General features: G+C 34.5%; 1 protein-coding gene and 1 long non-coding RNA gene across 3 annotated transcripts; one reads left to right on the top strand and one right to left on the bottom strand.

Annotated features, from left to right (window-relative positions):
• Nucleotides 1-875: 875 nt before the first annotated feature.
• Nucleotides 876-4,895, bottom strand: LOC104237681 (uncharacterized). 2 transcript variants are annotated; one of them, XR_713695.2, is made up of 4 exons: nt 4,778-4,895; nt 4,124-4,217; nt 3,970-4,008; nt 876-1,147 (listed from the first exon to the last, which is right to left on the bottom strand). It is a non-coding gene; the product is annotated as an uncharacterized lncRNA (long non-coding RNA). The 2 variants fall into 2 exon arrangements; XR_713694.2 differs by having other exon boundaries at nt 4,124-4,895.
• Nucleotides 4,896-6,612: 1,717 nt separating this feature from the next.
• On the top strand, nt 6,613-15,989 carry LOC104237680 (uncharacterized). Its single transcript, XM_009791870.2, has 10 exons — nt 6,613-6,749; nt 6,838-6,942; nt 10,640-10,701; nt 10,796-10,879; nt 10,987-11,018; nt 11,248-11,329; nt 12,578-12,806; nt 14,071-14,298; nt 14,403-14,695; nt 15,375-15,989. Exons 1-10 carry the CDS (start codon nt 6,726-6,728, stop codon nt 15,724-15,726), a joined length of 1,491 nt encoding a protein of 496 aa, XP_009790172.1. The 5' UTR covers nt 6,613-6,725; the 3' UTR covers nt 15,727-15,989.
• Nucleotides 15,990-23,837: the final 7,848 nt, after the last annotated feature.

Here is a 23,837-nt window from a genome sequence, read left to right on the forward strand (position 1 = left end):
CAGGCGTATAAGAGTAAGGAGGGGTGAGTGTAGGGCTTCCATGGCCTGAGAAGCCATGGATTCCGGTGGTTTTGAGATTGAAGACGATAGGAGGCGATTAGGGTTTTGAGAACATTCGAGAGAGTTTGAGGGAGTGGAGCATTTAGAGGCGGCTGATAGAAGAGAAAATGAGGGGATTAGGGTAGTCGTTTGGATTAAAAAGGCAAGAATGGGTAGGGGCCGTTGATCTCAGAGATCAACGGCCAGGATAAGAGGGGGTTTGGGTCGGGTAGACTTTAGTTGGGTTAGGGGCGGGTTAAATTGAATTGGGCTGGTCCGTTTAAAAAATTGGGTTTAATTGGGGGCTGATTTTAGGCCAAAATTGAAATAGTTAGGGCTAGATTTTAAGTAGCCACTTTTTCCCTTTTATTTTATAAATATAGGTAAAATGATTTCTGAAACAAATTAAAAGTACTAAATTAATTAATAATACCCAAATATTAAATTAAAAAATACTAGAATTAATTTCATAATTATAAAATGCTATTAAATCTTAAAATAGGCTAAAATTGTAATTATATGCAATTTAGCTTTAAAAATACTAAATAAATTTGTAAAAATGAGTAAAAATTACCTTAGCTATATTTTGGTATAAATGTGAGAATAAAATAAGTTAATCACCAAAATGATTATTTGAGGAACAATTATTGGTTTTTGTATTGTTAAAATAGGCAATAAATTGATTTAAAATCTTTTAAAAATTAAGAAAAATGCTAAAATATTTGGACATACTTATATATGCACATATATACTATTTTGAAAGTATTTTGCATATAAAAATACATAGAAAAAATTGGATATCAACACCTGTGTAACTGAGCACTTGTATACTTTTCCAGAAACCAATATCTGATATCAAAAATCTTCCTAACAAGCCAGCATGCTTGTTTAGGAGTATCTATCCTCATGCTATCTTGCCCTTTGATGTAATAGTTATGTATCCATTGTATCCGAAGGATATCCTTCTTTGCACTAACAACCCATAGTAGTTTACACGGTGCAACTTTGTTCAATATATGAATGTCCAGTACATTTAACCCACTTGCTGAGAAAGGCATACACACTATATCACATGCAATTAAAGCTCTTCTTGATGGCTCACCCCTTCCTGTCCCCAATTAGTGCAAGACATTAGCGATTAAAACTCAAACTCGATTAAAGTGCAGTAAATTTAAGTGTAATAAGCGACTAAAATACGTAATTATAGCCTATCATCAATACTCTTAACACCTTTACTAACCTATCAAGACAAACTATTAACTTCCAAAAATCAAGAACTTTTTTCTTTAATAACTGTGCTACTGAAGAAAAAAATAATATCCTCCCCCGCTTTAGTATGAATGAAGGGAAACAATTTGGAAAATAGTTAGATTTCCCAATGTTTCAAAATAGACTTAATAAATCAGATTTCCAATTTTTATTAGATAACTTCAAGGCTAGACTTGCAGGCTGGAAAGTTCACTTCCTATCACTACCAGGACGAATTACTCTCATTAAATCAACACTTTCTAGTTTAGCAAACCACATAATGCAATACATTGCAATTCCTAAAAATATTATTCACAAAATAGAGCAATACATGCGCAATTTCCTATAGAAAACTACTCAACAAAAAAAGAAAGATTCATTTAGTTAATTGGAAAAGAGTTATCATGCCCAAAATGTAGGAGGCCTAATAAGGCACTACTGGCAGGATTGGCATGGCGACTATTTCATTCACCTAATCAACTATGGGCAAATACACTTATTCATAAATATAAAAACAAACATATAATACAAAATTCATCTCATATTTGGAAAAACATTATGTTAGGTTGGAAAAAATGCCAAAATGGCATTCAATTGTAGGTAGGTACAAATTTGAAAATAAACTTCTGATCGGAGCCATGGATTGCTCCTAACACCACAGTTAGATCCTTAGTGCATGGTCCTATACTTTTAGAACATACTACGAGAACTATTAACACTTACAGAGATCATAATAATTGAAAATGGGTAGAAATACCTTTTCACATTACAAACTCTTTTAAAAATGAATTCAATAGGGTTAATGTACCTATCCACACAAACAAAGTGGACACTATCTCTTGGGGATTATCCAACAATGGTAAATTTACTGTCCAATCAATGTATTCACAATTGTTACAGCAGGATTTAAATTTACAACAACACACACTCGCTTATAATTGGATTTGGAAGATTCAAATACCATCCAAGATAAAAACATTCCTTTGGCTTATAATGCATAACATGTTGCCAACAAAAAAATACCTACACTATATAGGAATCACAGTAGACGACCGATGTCAAATTTGTAATACAGACCCGAAAACTATTAATCATATATTTTAGAATGTTCTAACATAAAACATATATGGAATGAATTAGGTATACCAAACTTGATCAACAATATAACTACATACTCTCAACCATCAGATTGGTTAATGAAACTCATTAATACAAAGTACAACAACATGCCTTACCATATAAATAGCAAAACTTTTATTTCGTACACATTGTGGGACATTTGGATTAATCATAGCAATCACAATTTTAATAATACACTGCAACACCTATCACTTATTAAAAAAATTACTAATCATGCACAGGAATTTACCTATTTAGCTGCAAAGGTAGCAACAACCAAAATCCCTATAATGCAACCTATCAAATGGATAACCCCCTAAACCAAACTACTACAAATTAAATACAAATGGAGCTATATCAACGTTAATTCAGAAAGCAGGTATAGGAGGAACTATACGCGACTCAAATGGAAATTGGATAATAGGTTTTGTAGGCAATTTGGACAATGCCACCATCGTCCAGGCAGAACTAAAGGCTCTATTCTATGAACTGGAATTGGCAAACACATACAATTTGGTCCCGTTGGAAATAAACATCGATGCATCAGAGGTACTTACAATGTTAAAAAAAGACAAGATCATTTATACTAATATACTCGATGATTGTAGGTACCTCATGGACCAACTTCATAGTGTTACCATTGCATATACCTACAGAGAGGGGAATGAGGTGGTTGATGGTTTAGTAAAGGCGGGATGCAACATGGCCTCTACTGGAAAACCATCTATTTTTGAAGAGCCACCGGATTTTGTCAGCATCTTTTTGCAAAGGAATCAGGCAGGAGAAACTCGTTTTAGGAAGACAACATGCACACAACAGGAACAAGAGGAGGACATGAATCGCAACACTTTTGTAATCTATGACAATGATCAACAAACGGCTGCTTCCAATGGAGATAATATGGTGGATAACAATGTTAGAATAGATAGTATTAATCCTTGTAATAGATAAATAGACAACAACTACCTTCTTGATGCGCAAGCATCACCTTCTCTGTAGTAGCTTTATTTATGTTTAATGCAATATTATCTTTCGCACAAAAAAATAATAAAAAGCATTAAAATTGGTCATGCATCATCCTGGAGAGTAGCTCATGTCCCTCGATAATGAAAGTTCAAGAAAAAAGCTTCAATAATAGATTACCCTCACTTGTGCAACTTGCCAAATTTTCTTACAATATTTATGTCGTAGAAACCAATTTTACACTTCAAGACACAAAAACCAAGACTCCTAAAGACAAAAATTGTCGGCTTTCTAAACCTTAACTAAAATGAGACGAAATATTCAATGAAAACATCAACGCATTATCAACTTAAAAGTCAATTAAAGTCTTTTAATCACACTCGCTACCCTTTATTTCAAGCTAATGCAACTATCCATGCTTAAAGTTGTCAGCGAGATTCACGCTTTTCTCATTGTCATAGAGAAGTCATATTTAACTATATAATAAGTAAAGGTTCGTGTACGACCAAACATGTTTCTGAAAGTATCCTATCAATGATAGTTTTTTTTCGTTTTGAACTTCTAAAAATGTGTCCAAGTAAAAAAAAAATACAAACTCACCTTTAATGATGCACCAGAATGGATCTTATGACAGACTGCCTACAGAAATAAATGAACGATATTATCACATACACAAAAATTCCTGAATTTCTGTTAGAGACGCAAGGTTATTCATAATAGAACTAAGGATTAAACACTTATCTAATTGAGTTACCTCAGTTGAATCCCAATGAAGATCACCACGAATACTTTGTTGTATGACTTGGTAGCGAGTAGAATGGAATAGAGAACAACATGATTTCATCTCCCTATTTCTTAGTTTTAAATAATCAACTTTGCATATACAATATAAAATAGAAAACTGTAATAGTTAAAGTAACTAAAGAAACTAAACAGAAACATCGGAAGTTTGAAAAAAGAACTCAGCAGAAATTATTCGAGAGAAGAAGGAAAGCTCATAACCCAAGCAGAGAAAACTGTGAAAGAAAAAAAGGATACAAAGAGGAGAGGAATGAAAGTTACTTTCAGTAACAGAGCAAACATGAAGCCAAAAGGACAAGAAACAATTAATTGTCTGAGAGCCAATCTTGCAGCAACACTTTTGATACCTTAAATTTTTAGTAAAAGCAACTTAATTGTGGACTAGTTAGTTGGTAACAAAGACAAATTTCATAATACATGAGCAGATTAGGTGCAATTACTGACATGCATGTAAAAATTCAAGCAACTCAAAACAATACTATAGAACACTAACATATAATCACCAAATTATGGAATAAACAAAGAAAAATTGCACAAATAACTCATCGAACCAGAGAGGTCGCACCACATTCAAATAGAACAATTAAACAAAGATGGATAAACTTACCAACAGATAATGCAAAAAGAAAGAGACATTGTGTTTTCCTCAAATTATTAAGCTCGCACTTAAAAGAGTGAAGGCCAAGAATGTGAGACAAATTGAAACATGAGCAATAAAATATGTAAGCTAATAGGGCAAACTAAAACTGGAGCAAGAACAGAAAGTCTTGACCCAAGTTTTATCTAAAGTTGCAATGACAAAAATTACTAAATTGCCCATAAAGTAAATGATATTTTCAGAAATACCCGTGGTCGTACACAAACCTTTACTTATTATATAGTTAAATGTTAGAAAAATAATTAAATAATTATTTTATTCAATGATAAAAAAGACAAATACATTTCTCTAAGCGCTTCATCTTCTAATATATTATAATAAATTACATGAGTGTTTATGCAATTCGCCCTAGTTTAATGAATCTAAGGGGTTGTTTGATTCCAAACTCGATATCCAGAGATTAATAATTCTGAAATTTTAATCTTGTGATCATTATGACACATTTAATGCGGGATTGCTAATATCAATAATTTGGTACAAGAAAATTCCCATAATCAAATATGGCAAATATAATTTTATATTTTATTTCGAGATTAGTATCTTAATCCCATTAATCAAATGACCGCTGATGGTATAAAAATCATTATATTTTCAGTTTATATATAAACTTAAAAGCAAATTTTAACCTCCTATATAAAAGACTGTTGAATGAAGTCGTGAATAATAACATTCACCACACCACCGAAGAATGTACTATAGCACATGAGGTTATTCTTAGTTTGAACTCTGAATTCGAGATTGGGTATGAAAAAAACATTGGTAGGAACAGTTTTCTCTCGAATGGACCTACATATCCAAATATAATTTGGCTGGAAGGCATATAGCGGACACCGTACACGAAGCCAAGAATAACAACATTCACCAGCAGGTCCAAGATAGGGCTGCTTATCGGGCGGATTGGGCGGTTATTTACTTTTAACGGTTTGACTTATCGGTTATCGGCTTTTAAATGTATTAATCCGCTAGCCGCCCGATAAGGTATCAGGCGGATTGGTATCGGTTTAGCTCTATTCGGGTGGTTATCGGGCGGTTTATCGGCCTAGCAAAATTATCAATGATTCTAGGAATCCAGCAGTACTACCAGAAGAAGGAAAATAAGCAAAAAAATATAGACTTGACATGACTTTGGTTTAAAAAAGAATGACAAGAAATGATTACTCTTTGCGCTTCTCTTCGACAACAGCTTCCTCTTGAAATCATTAAGGTTTGTGAAACGTGTGTTCCTTTTTTCTTTAGATTTCCCAACTTTCTAATTAAGGTCTAGTCTCATTAGTTTCTCGGGGACAGATCTGTTGTTTCATCTAATTAATGTTCATAAAATATAAGCAATTTATGTATGTCATTTTGCTCTGGAAGTGATAGATATTGAATCAATTTCTTTTATTTTTGTTAGTGTTGTAATAAATCAGAAACTTTTTATTCAACTTCTACTTCCAGTTAAATTGATTATATTCCTATACTCCTATTTAGCAAAATTTGATCAATTCTATATTCCATTACTGGACTCATTATATATATATATATATATATATATATATATATATATATATATATATATATATATATATATATATATATATATTCTTAACGGATTAACGGATTATCCGTTAAGAAAATTGAATAATCCGTCCCCAAACCGATAAGTCGTTAATAAAAAAAATTTAATATGTTCCCCGTCCGTTAAGCCGTTAAGTCGTTACCAGTAAGCCATTAAGCTTCGGTTCGGTTCGATTTGGTTTTCGATTTCGGATAGGCTTTGAACACCCCTAGTCCAAGACGAAAAAAATGAAACCTACCAGCTCCAGCTCCACCTCGGCCTTTTCTTCTTAATAACAAAACCCTTTCTCAAACAACCACTGCGATTTCTCTTCTTCATTTCTCAACCAACCTTCCACCCATGGCTTCTAATGGAGCTCCTCTGGTAAGTGCCCAATTTTTCTTATACCCTAATTTAATACCCGTACAAATCACTTTCCTAACGAAGACTAAAATGGGGTTTTTCTTAAAAGGGAGATGCAGATACAAAGACAAATTTAGAGAAGATCAAACGGCAATTGGCTTCTGGTTCTGGACGGAATTTACTACAAGGCCCACTTCTCAAACGATCTGAGACTGTAAGCCATAATCGTTTGTCCTTTTTTTCTTCTTTTAAGTATAGGTAATTTGTCTTAAAAGGCAAATCAATAGAGCAGAAGGGATATAGAGGAAATTGGTATTTGGTATCATTTAACCTTTTCTATGTTGTTTAATGTGTGATTTACAAGATTCAGATCATGTGGGTCAATGGCATAATCTGAATTTTGACTCTTTTAATTCCGATACTGGTTATGAACTGCTCAGTTATGCTGGAACACTAATGCATAACTTAAAAGAGTTTGTCAATTGGACTATGTTGAGGAAAGATTATAGTGACTAGTGAGCTGATTCCTCGACCACAAAATCAGCCTTTCGTGTAGTTTAATTTTAAAAAGTAAGTCCATGATGGTATTTTGATGAAGATTTTGTAATTGCAAGTTAGGCGTTATTAAATGTGATTAAAAATGTATTCTTTATATTTTTCGGCAAGTATTTTCTGGAAATTGTTGCAACATGCTTGATTGCAACACTTTAAGCACCTTTTGTAAATCTTCATTAAAGAAATTGTTATTAAGATTTGTCTGCGAGGAGCTATTAGGAAGGTTAAGGTGATACTAGTAAAACATGGATGTTTCCTGGAGAGCAATAACCTCGTACAAGACTAGCTTATGTATTGGAAGTTTGGAACTACGAAGGAATGGAATGAGTTCTCAAGATACATTGGCATTACACTCTGAGAATGGCAAATCTAATCGATGCTACTTAGACGGTGCGAATGGGATTTCAACTATGAAAGATGAGTTCATACATTTATATTTATGACCAGAACAAATAAGGATGCTACTTTGGTTGATGTTCTCGTTTGTTTTTGAAAAGATAAATAGTTGATGTCCTTAAAAGAGATAGAAGCCAAGTGTCCTTGGACATGTATAGAAGATCCATTCAAGAGTCGGAATAGGATGATGTGATGAATATGGTGAATGATCTACAATTACAAAAAATTTGGAGAAGAAGATTGTGTTATGAAGGGGATTATCTATGAAGAGTTTCGATGGAATCATATTGTGTTCATCTAAATAACAACAATGACTCAAGGCTCATATGAAGATCTATATGGAAGATGAATTCTCCTAAGAAAAAGAAAGTGGCTTGCTTTACTTGGTGTGTAGATAGGAACACTATACTCATGATAGACAATTTGATGAGGAGGGGATAGTAGTTTGTTGGGTTTGTTTTTGGATAAGGATGTGGACCATCTGCTGCTTCTAGTAGAAATATGATCTCTAATTTATTCCATGTTTGATGTGGAATGGACTTTACATATAAGGATATGACTGTGGAGGAAGCACTGCCGGGTCAGACATTGAGAAAACGAGATGCTAGGAAGATAGAGTTATGGAAATTTGCCTAGATGCACCTTCTAGCTGATTTATAGAAAAAAGAAATAGAAAACTTTTTGAAGCGGTTAAAAGTTTGTCGTAGAGAATTAAGAGCTTTTTGTTTCATTATTTTGTGAGACAACAAGATGTCCTATAGTTTTTAGATCATTGGATGAATCTTTTGGAGGTGTCATGTGAACTCACATTATGTACTGATTGGTGTGTCCTCAATGAAATTGTTGACTTTTCAACAAAAAACTATTATGCTATAAATATAATATTAGCACATGGCATTAAAGAAGTATATACATGCTAAAATTTAGAAAGTCCACCTCTACTTCCTAATGTTTATTTGCTCAAAGTGTGATGAGTTAGTTCCAAAAATCCTAAAAGTTTCTTTTCCCTAAACTAGAATAAAATTATAAGACTTTCGGAAAAATGCTAATCGTTCCCAAGATTTGTGGAGTTTCACTTTTTCTTTTGGTTGTGTAGTATACTTTGTTCTATAGGGGCGATATATATCACCAAATCATTTTAGTCCTCCATATTGTCTAAAAAGGATTTTCTAATGAAAAGTATAATTGATTGGTGTATAACAATAAAAAAAAGTATAATTGATTGTTGTAATGGGAATACCTTCGCATAGAAGCTGTATTGCAAAGTAGAGAATCTTCTTTATCAAAAAATAGGATGAAGAATCTTCCAAAGACGTGGTTCTCATGATTTAGTTATTCAATTCTCTCATATAATTGAACTTTTCAACCAAAACAAAAAAGAAAACAAAGAAGAAAAAAAAAAGTCCTTCATATAACAGAAGGAAGCTTTCAAACATCGTCTATTTTTGGTGGCTCCATACCTTATCAAAACATTATTTGTGGCTCCGTATTTTATGCTACTTCTGAACATGCTGCCAGTTGACGTCTTATTGACCTCAACTTTAGGTTAGAAGCTGAGTTTAAGGAACAAAATCTTTGCCCTTCTAGCTTCAGTACGTGTTGCACATCAAAACCTGTGTTGGTAAACTAGAGGGATCGTGGTCCATCACTTTTAAATAGCACCTAATAATTTTTTTGGAAAGTTCTCTTGTAATTTTTTTCCTTTTGAGGTGTTATCTACCTGCAGAACTAAATAAATTATTCTGCATGTTGCACATCAAAATCTGCAATGGAAAACTGGATAGAGAAGATCTAGAATTTTAATTTGATAGGTTCAACCGTTAGATTTTATCACAGAACTCATCATACTTAAATTATTGGTTCAAAATGTAACATTTTTTAATTTTAGTGTTTTTTACATATGTATCTGTACTCTGTGTAAATACTGGGATCAGTTGAACCCGTTGTTTACGTGCTCCATCTACAATTGAAACTGGAGGGATCTGAATCCATTTCTTCTAATTAGCACCTAGCACCTAATAATTTTGCTGGAAGCTCTCATATTTTTTTTCTTCTTCTTTAGAGGTTTTATCTATGTAGCAAACTAATTAAATTTTTCTACACGATTGATATGGTCAGCTTGGTTTAGGTTTTTGGCAGATTTTCTACGACCAAAACCATAGATCCGAGTCACTGCAAAAACTATGAGTTCGATATAAGTAGGATCTTATAGGATGCTTAAGGTTGTGCTGAAAGCTTTTTGCTTACCCCTTTAGAAGATGTTTGCTAAAAATATAAATTTAGCTGAATATAGGCGACGTTAAACTTTCAGATGCTGTTTTGGTGTTAGGTATTGGCTTCTGCTTCCTTGCTGGTTTTCTAAAGTTGTTCACTAGGTAGTGCATTCCGTAGAGCTCTATCCAGAAGACTGCATTTCACTTACTGAGGAGATAATGTAAATCATGCGGCACTCGGCATCCAGCTCAGCTATAACTAAGTCAAGTCATTGTTATCTCGTTATTCACCTGTTGCTTGATGAGGTCTTTCAGTATGTGTTTGGACACAATTTGAGTTGAAGTTGAAAACAATATATTTGAGGTTCCAGTTGGTAATTAAGTTTGTGGAAGTTGAAGTTGAAGCTGTGTTTGGATAGCTATAATTATTTAAGGAAAAGATTTCTTGAAAGTTGAAGATTTGTGTGTAGAGTTTAAACAAGTTATTTGAAGTTGAAATCACTATTGCGACTTGAAATAATTATTTCAAGTTGAAGTCAAATTCTTTCCCAAAACTTGTGAAACAAACTTGGACTTGCGAATAAAGTAAGATCATTTGTTGGTGAAGTCGTTAACATATGGGTTCTTTGTCTACTAGATGGACATTGAATTTGTCATTCTATATTATTTAGTTTCAATCATTTGTTGAAAGTTTTCGAAACTTCCTGATTTGCCAATTTGACAAAACCTTTTGGGCTTGTTGAACAGCTGAGGAAGTGGAACGAGAGATGGGTGATATTGGATCCAACAACTGGAAAAATGGAATACAAGTAGGTTTTGTTGGGCTAGACATTTTCTTATAGTTTCAAATTCTCTATCCAATGTTAGTTTCCTTGTTCAAGTTTTCTTTCATTTGGTTTCTAGGGCCAGGAGGAATGAGCCAACAATCAAGGGTACCATATTATTCGATGCCAATAGCACAATAGCATTATCTCCTGTAAACTTCCAGTAAGCTTATAAGATAATTTTTGGGATGAGTAAAAGTCTGTTTTTTCAAGACCAGATTCCTTCACTCTTCCTGGTGACTAATCTTGTTCCCTGTCTCTCGGTTTCAGTGGACTGCCAAAATATGATGGCTGCTGTTTCTGTATCCAACTTTGTTTTCTAAGATTCTTGTCCTATTTTCCCTGCTGCCCCCAGGATGAATTGAGATGGGATTTTGTAAATACGTAATTATCTTGAATATATTAACCATTTCTTTTATTTTCCGATCGCCTGGAACCCCCCTTCCCCCGGCATATAAATGGGAAGTTCCAAATCGTTGTACCCGTTTGGAAACTTTTTGTGTTGCTTCTTTGATTCTTAACTGTACTCAGATATTGGCACTCCACAGAAGAAGGACTACTTCCTATGTGCAGAAACCCCCGGTGCAGCTAAGGCTTGGGTATCTACCTTGCAGTAAGTTGTCAATGCTTCCATTTCTTTAATGTTTTGGAGGCTACATCCTCTCTTTGTAACAGTTTGCCTCGCAGATTATACTATAAATCAAAATAGTTTTACTTGAGCTCCTGTAACAGCTTTCCTTTTTCTTTTTTCTTGTGGAGAGAGACGATTCCTTTTCCAAGGGTGGTGGTTTTGGGGGTTGCTCTCCTCATTTAGACAGACTGACTTAATGATGTGTTCCCCCAGGCATTCCATTTCACATATGCCAGTCTCTTTTTGTTTGATATTACTTATCTGCTGATCTGTATATTGAATCACATTGAAGATTTCTATGGAAGCGAAGGGATGGCAAATGGGGCAGGGCGGGCCGGGGCAGGGCAAGCCTTGACCCGCTAAGATTTTGACCCGCTAAGATTTTGACCCGCCCTGCCCTGCCCCATTTAGCATTTTTTCAAAAAATTGCCCTGCCCCGCGCCGTTAAGCCCGCCCCGCCGTGCCCCATTTAAGTTTTTGTTTTTTCTATCCTATCCATTTTTCTTTTTTTTATCCGACTTTGCTGTGTTTTATCCCTTTCTAGATATAAGAAACTAGAATAGATTTGTAGTTAAATCTTCCGTGGCATCCTTTTTTCTTCATTTTACTTATAAAGAGCATAATAAACTAGAAATAAAAACTTAATTCCTGACAGTTTTTTTGCGACACTGGCATCTTGTTCTAGATATATACAATTGGGTTGTGATGATTGAAACTCTTGCATTTTGGTTTATTTTCTAAAAATATTAGTCTAAAAAATATAAAGGTATATTAAAAAGTGTTTGAATTAATTTTAAAGTAATGAAACATTAACCAAGTCATAACCATACATAACAGTAGGAAACATAAGCGTCTGAATCAAATGGTAATAGCCCATATATGCTATACAGAGGCATCCCGTTAATGGCCCATATTTTAGCCAGCAAACCAAACCCAAACCTGCCCTTCCCCATTAAAGTTTTTCAAAATTTAAGTTTTACCCTGCCCCTCCCCGCCCTGCCCCATTTTAAAATTCCCCTGCCCTGCCCCGTTTGGAGTTTGCCCTGCCCCGCCCTGCCCCATTGCCATCCCTATGGAAGAGCTTTGATGTTATTAAAGTTCACAAGGCATATTTTCTCCTTTTTTCTGCGTTCTCTAAGATTTTTTACTAGACGTGGGAGATGTTATTCTTAATATGCTAACATTCACTCTAATTGTTCCTTGTTTTCCTCTTCCAATATGTACAACCAGTGCAACACAGCTTGTCTTAAAGGCTCACAAAGAGGCTGTGAACTCGTTAAGTGGAAATGGGTCGACAAAATTGGGAACGGTGGCCACTGTAGTTGCCGCAGCTAATTCAACTGCTCTTGAAGCTTCCAAGGAAGTTGAAGCAGCAATGCAGATTGCAATGAGAACTGCTTTAGGAGCAATGATGAACAGGACACCTGATGGTCCAATGGATGACCTGACAATAATGAAGGTAAGGAAGTGTGCAATTTCCCCTTTTTTCCTTTTTATCATTAATGTCAGTTTAGAAATACAAACAGAGGAAAGAATGAAACGCATGCGTTAATGACAGTCTCCTTCAAATCTTAAATTTCTGCTATGTTGTCTTAGATGATGTTCTGTTTAGGGTCTTGGTGAAAAGCTGGGTACGTATTAGCTGTTTTCAAGGCAGAACATGCCTTACAAGGGTTTGGATGTGACTCTGCATCTTTCTTATGTTTAGGGGTCAGCTTTGAAACCTTCAGGCTGCGTATAGAACCTTGCTTCAGTTGTCTGCCACCTGCATGTTTGTTAAGCCGATCAGAAATGGGCAATGTCTTCCTGGTGCTTTCTCTCAAGTCTCAGGGTCGTGAGGGGTTTTGTTGAAACTCTAGTCAAGACTCTCTCACCACTTTTCTTGTACACTTAAATTTTTACTTTGGGGAGAGGAGGGGCAGGGGAGGAGTTGCATATGTAGTGGAGAGAACTTATTGTGTTGAGCAATTGGGATAATAAGGGGCTGATCTGCTGGAAAATGAAGTTTGAACAAATTACAGCCCACTTATTTTCTTTTTCCTGACGGGTATTATAGAACAGCCTACTCGACTTTTCAAATTACTTACTGGAAACTAGGATAAAATTGGAATTTGGATTCAATAGCCTCAGTGGGCATTTTTATACCAAATCATTCATCTTCCTTTTGTTACCGACAAGCTAAAATAATTTCATTGACAACTGAAGGTTACGCTGAACTGGATTAGGGCTTGAAAATGCACCACAATCATCTAATTTATTGGATTACTCATTCTGTGATTGTGGCATCATATTATTGAATGTTTAGAGACTTGGTCTTCTTCTGAGATTTGATGTTTTTGGCTCACATCGAGACTTCTTCATGCACTATAAACTCTATGTGAACCTGCAATCCCAAATATAGAGGACTTGAAACTCAATAAAGTGACGAGGTGGAGACTCTTGGTGGAATGCCAAGCAAAAATCCTGTTTTAATTCTTTAAGCGGTTCTCTGTCTTAGCAATGCAGATAATACCAGGATTTTCTAGAAGAGATAGGAGGAATGTAGCTGCCTTGTTGGTGGCAGTTGATGGTCTTTTGTAATTTGTACCATCGTGGCAACTTTTTAATAAAATCTTACCTTATAAAAAAAACGTTTTGGATAATTCATAGTCACAATTATTCAACAACAAACTGAATTAACAGATTTACGAAGGCATTGCTTAATTTACTGTATTATACTGCAGGAGACACTGAGAGTTAAGGATGAAGAGTTGCAAAATCTGGCCAGGGAAGTACGTGCAAGGGACTCGACAATAAAAGAGTTAGCAGATAAACTATCTGAAACTGCTGAAGCCGCAGAGGCTGCAGCATCTGCAGCTCAAACTATGAATGAGCAACGGAAAATTGCTTGTGCTGAGGTCGAGCGTTTAAAGGGAGATTCAGAAAAGCAATTGGAATCTTCAAAGTCCAAGGTACTGATACTATGTCAGCACCTGCTGTTTTAACATGTCTATCATTGGCTATCAGCTAGTGCATTGTATTCTCTGAGTCATGTTCTTGAATGTTATGTTTATAGCTGAGGGAGTTCGAAGAGAAGTTTATGACCCTGAGTAAGGAAATGGATCAACTGATAAAGCAGAGAGACTCGGCTATTCAAGAAGCACATTTATGGCGTTCCGAGCTCGCAAAAGCTAGAGAACAGGCAGTAATATTGGAAGGGGCTGCTGTTCGGGCAGAAGAAAGGGTCAGAGTAACAGAGGCTGATGCGGAGGCTAGAATAAAAGAAGCTGCACAAAGAGAGGCTGCTAGTGCAAAGGAGAAGCAAGAACTGCTGGCATATGTGAATATGTTGCAAGCACAATTAACAAGGTTTACTATTTTATCTTTGTCGGAGATTTTCTTTCTTGCCATTCACTGGTTTCTTTGAACACATTACATGTGATTTGATCCATTTGAAATTTAGGTAGCCTTTGAGCTGGAAGGAGGTGTTTCTTTTTGTCTTGGGGTGGGGTTTGGGTGTTTGGGGGGGGGGAGCATGTCATTCAAACACTAATTTTTTGAGGAAGAGTACCTTTCTCTTAATAAGTATTTTTTGGAGGAAGAGTACCTTTAGCACACTAGTTCTTTAGCTTGTCATAGGGGCTTATAGAGTTTAAGCACATACACATCATAGGCATAAAAGTGAAAGAAGCTGAAAGAGTAACTATGATTTGCTGTAACCAATCAAGGATGAATTGTTTAGCACACAAGTTTCTGTAAGTGCTTCGTCGCAAACGCAAGTGACCATTTTATTTTATTTGATATCTCTGCAAGTTCTCATGGTGACATGGTGGAAATCATGAGTATGGTCCTTATTATTCCTGAGCAATTGTGTCTGGTTGGATTTGCTCTCACACTTTAATTCAGTGAGAGTGGTTAAGCATTTGGGAGAGTGGGTGTTTCAAATGTAGGGTTTTATTAGTCAACTCTGCTGCATTATTGATGTTGTTTTTCTTCTTATTTGGCTTAGAGGTTATAATTATTCAAACATTGATTTTCCTCTTGACAGGCAGCAGGTAGATATGAATCAAGTGGTTGAGAAGACAGAGTCTTGCTCAAGTAGTATTAATAACTTGCCACAAACCAAGCATGTGGATTTATCAGAAGAGAATGTGGACAAAGCATGTTTAAGCGTTTCTAGGGCCATCGATCCAGAGAATGTAGTTGATCTAGCAGTGGATCAAACGAACCATCAGTCCGCCGGACATGGTGAATGGAGTGATATTCAACCAACAGAGTCAAGAATAGCTGATGTAAGAGAGGTAGCATCCGAAACAGAAAGGAGCAGCTTAGACATACCAGTGGTCAATTCACCTTCAAACACTCATCAGGATCAAGGGCACAACTCTCATCTGCCTTAGCTTTTTATTGCTGCAAGGAGTTCATTCCCTTACGTTATATAGAATCATATAACCACAAGTTCAGATGTGCCGAAGCAAATGCAAAGTGTTGGTCTCTTAAGGCCTTATTGAGTACTATACATAAATTATTGCCTGCCAGTGTGTTAATCTTTGTGCATATTATCTCTCTAATTTTCCTAACTTTTTTATTCTTTAGGATGAGGTAGAGCCTTTTGTGATGTTTGAAGAATCTAAATAAAAAGTCAGTTGATTGTGGATATTCATGCTAATGTCTAGTGCGCGATTATGTTCCCAAATGTTTGCATCTTATACTGTGTTAAAGAATGTTTGAGTCAACTTTTATCATAAAGTCTAGTGTTATAGGATGTGCAAATGAAGAGAAATAACAATATATAACTTGTTGAAAAAAAAATTCTGTTCTTTTCTAGTGAAGTGAAAAAATATAAATAAGGACTGTCATATGGTCAAGCAGAGTAGTTAGTTTGTTTTCATGCTCACCGACAGCTGTTTTTTCCGTATCAAGCAGCTTATAGCTTTGAGTTTTTTACACAATCAGCACACTCATAAGATAATCACAACTTATCTTTGTATTAAGCATTAGTCGATACGTATATCAAATTTGAAAGTATCTTTTTTATTTGTGTCCACTGATCTATCTTTTTTATTTTATTTTATTTTATTTGTGTCTATCTACGGTAGTGCCTATTCAGGGCCAAACAACACTTCGCCAAGGTTTTACCGGACGCTAATGGATATGGTTAAAATAGCACGGTCTAGCCAGTTTTCGAATTGGTCATTCAAAAATAGCCAGCGTTTGCCAAGTCATTGAAAAATAGCCACTATTTTGCTGCAACAGAGACCGATCCAGCATAATATACTGGAGTTTGGTGACCTGTGTATGAACTTCCAGCATATTATGCTGGACCGGTATACTTTGTTGGCTCCAGCATAATATACTGGAGACTGGAGCACTGATGCTCCAAACTCCAGTCTATTATGCTGGACCGGTATATTATACTGGAACTCCATTATATTATGCTGGAATATTTTTTCGGATTTTGAATAGTGTTTTCGTTCAGATTTATCATTACATAAAAAGTAGCTAAATTTCGATTACTTTTGAAACTGTGGCTATTTTTGAATGACCACTTGTAAATCTGGTTATTTTTTAATTTCTCCCATGGATAAGCAATCCTACAACTTAACCACTCCCACGATGGCCTGCGTTCCTTTTACTACTAAAGAACTTGTCCACATTTATCTGTAAAAATAGCACGGTCTAGCCAGTTTTTGGACTGGTCATTCAAAATAGCCAGCGTTTGCCAAGTCATTGAAAAATAGCCACTATTTTGCTGCAACAGAGATCGGTCCAGTATAATATACTAGAGTTCGGTGCACTTGTGTATGAACTTCCAGCATATTATGCTGGACCGGTATACTTTGCTAGCTCCAGTATAATATACTGGAGACTGGAGCACCGGTGCTCCAAACTCTAGTATATTATGCTGGACCGGTTTATTATACTGGAACTCCGGTATATTATGCTGGAGTATTTTTCCGGATTTTGAATAGTGTTTTCGTTCAGATTTATCGTTACATGAAAAATGGCTAAATTTCGATTAGTTTTGAAACAATGGCTATTTTTGAATGACCACTTGTAAATCTGGCTATTTTTGAGTTTCTCCCATGGATAAGCAATCCTACAACTTAACCACTCCCACGATGGCCTGCGTTCCTTTTACTAGTAAAGAACTTGTCCACATTTATCTGTAAAAATAGCACGGTCTAGCTAGTTTTCGGACTGGTCATTCAAAAATAGCTAGCGTTTGTCAAGTCATTGAAAAATAGCCATTATTTTGCTGCAACAGAGACCTGTCCAGCATAATATACTGGAGTTCGATGCACCTGCGTATGAACTTCCAGCATATTATGCTGGACCGGTATACTTTGCTGGCTCCAGTATAATATACTGGAGACAGGAGCACCGCTGCTCCAAACTCCAGTATATTATGCTGGTCCGGTTTATTTTACTGGAACTCCAGTATATTATGATGGAGTATTTTTCCGGATTTTGAACAGTGTTTTCGTTCAGATTTATCTTTAAATAAAAAGTGGCTAAATTTCGATTACTTTTGAAACTGTGGCTATTTCTGAATGACCACTTGTAAATCTGGCTATTTTTGAATTTCTCCTCATTTATCTTCGGCAAAATACCTTAACACCCCCTTAAACTTGATACAGATTATTAGTTAAAGCCTAAACTATTCGTGGTCTTAATTACCCCGCTCAACTTGGCCTTTTGAGAGTCATTACCCCCTAGACGCTGATGTGGCAAAGAGTATGGGTGCACTCGCCTGCCACGTGGATTTTTCTGTATATGTGATATTTTTTTTAAAAATAAAATATATTTGTACCTTTTAAGTATGTTACTTTTTTGGATAATTTTTTTCGAATACAATTTATAATAGAACTACATTATTTAGGCTAAATATTTTATTTGGCTAAAAATAATAAAGTTTTAGTTAATCTTCTTTTGAATTTGATCTGAAAATAAAGATTTATACAATTAAAATAAATAGTCAAGACATCTAAAAAGTTATAAAAAATAATACATGACTTTTCGTTTCTTCTGACATCAAGCACTTTGAATTGGATTATGAAAACTCCAGTTCAATTTTTCGGTTATGAAATACCAAACCAAATAATCTCAATGTGGTTTGTTTTCTTAGAGATTTCAAGTTAATTGAGTTAGTTATTTTGAAATTTCTATTTAAACCTATGGACATCTTCTGACAAGAAATAATGGACCTCTAAATAAAGTATTTATGTCAAATTGCCTAATTACCTCATTCCCATTATAAATTTGATAACTGTAAGTACAAATATAAATCCTTGATATGACAAAAGGATTACAAGAAGAAAAAATAATAATAAAAAAGTATGAGATAACTATCATAAGTATATGTTATAAATAGTCAAGACATCTAAAAAGTTATTAAAAAAATACACATGACTATTTATTTCAAGTAAATCTTTATTTTCAGATCAAATTCAAAAAAAGATTAACTAAAACTTTATTATTTTTAGTCAAATAAAAAAATTTAGCCTAAATAATATAGTTTTATCCAAGTTTTATTATAAATTGTATCAAAAAATTATCCAAAAAAATAACATACTTAAAAAGGTAAAAATATATTTTATTTTTTAAAAAATGTCACATATACAGAAAAATTCACGTGGCAGGCGAGTGCACCCACACTCTTTGCCACATTAGCGTCCGGGGGGGGGGGAGGGAGAGGGTAATGGCTCTCAAAATTAGACCAAGTTGAAGGGGATAATTAAGATCACGAATAATTTAAGGCTGTAAATAATAATCCGTATTAAGTTTAGAAGGGTGTTAAGATATTTTGCCTTTATCTTTTCTTGGACTACTTCGACATGCATTAATTTTCTTTTGCTTTTTCTCTATCATATTCAATTTTAACATGTTACAGGGCGTCCAAAGTATCAATATATACAGTAATCACAAATAACCACGAGATCAAGTTTAGCAATTTGTATTTCTTGCCTGATTTTAAGCTTTTTAATTTCATAGAACTTCCAACTTTGACTCAGTTTGATCGTACAGGTAAATTCCATTGTCTTATTTCATCTAATATGGTTTATTTTAAGCTAAATATATTAAATATGTACTTAGGAATAATAATGGTAGACATGATAAAATTTTAATTATGTATACTTACTGAAATTGAAAACTATAAGCTAAAAATGCACATGGAGGCTGTTCCCGTTACACCATCCTAGTCGTTTGGTTAGGAGTATGAGATAGACAATTAGGATATCCCATGAATTTGGAATATCCCATGGAATCAGCTATCTCACCTTTTATATGGGATAATTAATTCCATCATTTTAGTACAAAATGATTCCCGGGACTAATTAATACCCATAGGCCATAACTAAATGCTGGATAAAATAATTTCGTATTTTATTCTGAGATTCCAACCAAACGACCTATAATTGTACACACAATGATTGGAAAAACTATTCTAGTGAGGAAAATGAGTGCAAGAAACTAAACGATATACAAATAAATATAATGCATGAATTGAACAAATGGTGTTGTCAAGGTTGAGAAGGACCCTAGTTGAAGCTGAAATAGCCACCTTTCGAAGCAATGTGAAGTTTGAATTACCATGCAGGATCAGAAGCTGAAGACACGGATCTACTTAAAACGCTGTTGAAAGAATTGCTGAAGAACAAAGAGATCAACTGAAAGGGAAGTTGAAAAACAGAGAAATCGACTGAGGCTGTTGTTTGGTTTATTCTTAATGTTTATTATTTGAAAATGGAGCATATATAGTAGATTAGGTTTATTTATATCTTGGTTTGTGGTTGGACATGATAAATTTTAAAATAATTTATTTATGGATTCTGTAGTATAAGAACTTGTGCAGTAGCCGATTTTGAGGAAGATGTAGTGTAACGTACATATCATCATCTTTTTTAAGGAAGTATGGGATATTGGTTCAATTTTGGTCTAATATCTTCTTTTATCAAGGCTAATATATTTGAAATTTAACTGAAACAAAATAAATCGAGCAATGGTTGATAATTAAACAAGCATATCGAACCGAGTAATTTTCTTAAAGAAATAAGGATCTTTGCATATTGAAGTGAAAAGGCGTCATATAACCACATAAATTAAAAACAAATTACAAATCTAGCCACTTTACCCAATACTATTCAACAAGATAGAACCACTAAACATCATCATTTAATAGAAATATATATGGAATATTGTCAATTGACATATAGTGAAAAATCTGAATATATCGCTACATTTTTATGCATAGTACATAAGGCAAGTGTCACGATCTAAAATCTCATCGGAATAGATATACATAATTAAACTCCAACAACGATAAAAAATAGTTTCAAATAGCGGAATATCATAAATAACTAAAGTCATAATGACGATACAACTGAAACCACTCAAAATCTGGTGTCACCGAGTGCATGAGCTTTATAGAGTGTTAAATACAAAATCTGAATACCATACAATACTGTTTGAAAGGCTAAACAATAGTAACATAAAATAAAGGAGGGGACTTTAATGCCTACAACCGGAACAATAGTGCTACCTAGAAATCTCCAAGCAAATCCGGATAACAACTCACTAGTAATCACCGCTATCAGCAATACTTGGATTTGTACATGAAGTGCAAAGTATAGTATAAGTACAACCGATCCCATGTACTTAGTAAGTAGCAAGCTAAACCTCGGAGAAAGAAGTTGTGAGGTATGCAAAGTCCAATGCTCACTTCCAACACCCAACAATAACAATAATAACGAAACAATGACATGTAAGGAAAAACAACTCAAATAACAACAAATTCAACTCTAATACGATAATAGGAAAAATATGCATGCTTTTCAGGTATATCGGTCAAAACATCAACTTTTCCACAGAAATCACTTAGACAGGGATTTATTGAGGTAAACTGTATATTTTAAGCTTTAAACATCTGTCACACCTCCTTTTACCTACACCCCCGAAAGGGTATAAGGGAGCTTTTCCAATTAAAGGACAATCGAAACGGGATTTATTTCAATTAAAATTCAGAGTCGCCACTTGGGATAGTTTAATGGTGTCCCAAGTCACCGGTTCAATTCCCGAATCGAGGAAAAGATTGACTCTGTATTACAGTCTGCGAGTCAGAAATCCGGGTAATGAATTCTGTTAACCCGGGAGAAGGTGTTAGGCATTCCGGAGTTCCGTGGTTCTAGCACGGTCGCTCAACTGTTATTATTGGCCTATTTATCTGATTTAAAATATTTTTGAACCTATGTGCATTTTAACTTTAAAACCGCTTTAGTTAATTTTAGGGAGATTTCAACGTCATCTAAAACGCGTCTTGAACCACGTCACATAAATGCACCCGCAGTCCACAATACATTTTATCTAACGTTGTTGAGATTTGGATTTGGGTCACATAAATGCGCACCCGAGTTTAGGAAGGTAAATTATTAAAATAACGCGACTAAAGCAACTACGCGTTTTTTTTAAGTTTGCGAGGACCATGGAAATTCTACTAGGTGGCACGCCCCGAATTCTAAGGATCAAAACAAGATTAGTTGAACGAGGGCCATACAATTGAAATTTTTGTTCGGCACGGCATACCTCGATTTATTTCGGAGATTGTACTCAACCAAAGCAAACGATGGATGTTCAAGATTATTCCTTTCCTAAATTTGAGGTTATTAAACGTCAAGGAATTATGAAAATTAATTGGGTTCAAACGTGAGTTCCACTAAATGGACACAAGATTTGAGTGTATTTTCCTTGGAATCAATGATCTTATTACATGTTAATAAATCACTTTTAGCAAATTGAAAGAAAATCTGCTCTATCCAACTTAAGAAAACAAAACAGTGGTTACTTCTTTAAATTTTACAAAGGCCACTTCGAAATCTTAACACAAAACCATGGGATCAAATGGACATAATAACTAGAATAGCAATTCCAAATACATATGACAAGAAACCAACATTTTGCAACTAATTAATAAACTCAACAGTAAAATTATACTAGTTCACGAATCCATTCACTAGCAATATTAATCTAAGCCGAAACACATCGCTAAAGAAAATAGCACGGAACATCAAAATTTAGCAATATTGATCTAAGCCGCCATTCCCATTTTTTGAAAGATCCAAAACAAGTACTCTAAAAAAATTTCCGCAAAGTAATTATTCTGTAAGTTTAAGTTTTAAGCTTATTGTGTATGTGATTTAAAATGAAATCTCTGCATTTGACCAATCATTAGTCACCTGTGGACTTTAGCCCCATGAAAGCTGCTATAAAAATGAGACGAAGTCCTTAGCTGTATAAATCCTAAGCCGAAAATAGATCAAACCAAACATAAACCAACTCCTTCTAACGTGGATTCTATACTAATAACATTGATAACTTAAATTTGAACATGCTCCTTTCGACAATACAAATATAGAAGCTGGCCTACATACTGATCGTCAAATGGACTAATTATCCAGTCTTATGGACACATACGACTTTCAAACATTACCAAGTGTTTAACATGACTTTTCATGCACCTTTGATGCTCCACAATGAACTACCAAGCTAATACTACTACAGCAGTCCATACTCAGAACAAACAGAAAGAAATATAAGAAGATTAAGCTAAGCTAAACAGTTCCGAAAGTGCAGAAATATTGAATAACTAACTGCATTAGTACAAATCTCTATTTAAAGGAACCAATCTTCATATTTATTCATTCTCATACTTTAGAAGGTGAGATGAATACCTGGAAATGAAAGTAAAAAGGGATAAGATGCAGCAGTAGCAACAACAGGGCTCAACAATAGAAATAAACCAAGGGAAACCAGTTTTTTTGAGCCAAATTCCAACCAGTAAAAGGATCAAATGATACTTAGTAAACAAAATGCAGTTAGAACTTGAACCAAACACTTGAAAACCAGCAAATTCAAATCATTTTTTTACCTCTGGTTATTCAGGAATTATTTCAGAAATGAAAAGCCTCAAAAATCTCAGAAATTTTAATGGAATAGTAAAATTTGTATTTTTTTTAGTATTTCTCGATCCTCTTCTCTTCAGTGTGTTGTTTTCTTAAATAGGCAATAAGAAATGCCCTTAGGATTCACAGAATGCCCTTTCAACATTTAAAAATTCGATTCCACTCAATTCTTATGGCTTTAAATTATTCAGTAGTGAATTGTTATTCCTACCATTATAGAAGCTTCTCAATTGAGTGACCACTTTAAACTTATACTAATCAATTCTTATCAAAACAATTAAACAAGAATTTAAACCAAATTATTAAACTAATCCTAATTATTCTGACTAAACCTAGAATACGAAGAACTCAGAGGTTACCATAATTAACAGAAGAAATCAAGAATTCAGATGACATGAATAATAGCTAAAGAAGCTCATGAAAAAACCAGACCAAATCGACGAACAATTTTTAGTTCGACACAAAAACGAAACTAAAAAAAATCACAAATCGAATCCGACCAAATAACCGTTCTAAAAATAAAAGAAAGGAGTAGAGGAAGATAATAAAAA

Source organism: Nicotiana sylvestris, chromosome 5, assembly GCF_000393655.2.
Source record: "Nicotiana sylvestris chromosome 5, ASM39365v2, whole genome shotgun sequence".
Classification (NCBI taxonomy): Eukaryota; Viridiplantae; Streptophyta; class Magnoliopsida; order Solanales; family Solanaceae; genus Nicotiana; species Nicotiana sylvestris.

What these genes read in the sequence shown, in the direction of transcription:
- LOC104237680 (XM_009791870.2), top strand. Translation starts at nt 6,726, where the DNA reads ATGGCTTCTAATGGAGCTCCTCTG. An exon ending in CTTCTAATGGAGCTCCTCTG is followed by an intron (nt 6,750 to 6,837) that starts GTAAGTGCCCAA and finishes TTTTCTTAAAAG; the next exon opens with GGAGATGCAGATACAAAGAC. An exon ending in TTCTCAAACGATCTGAGACT is followed by an intron (nt 6,943 to 10,639) that starts GTAAGCCATAAT and finishes CTTGTTGAACAG; the next exon opens with CTGAGGAAGTGGAACGAGAG.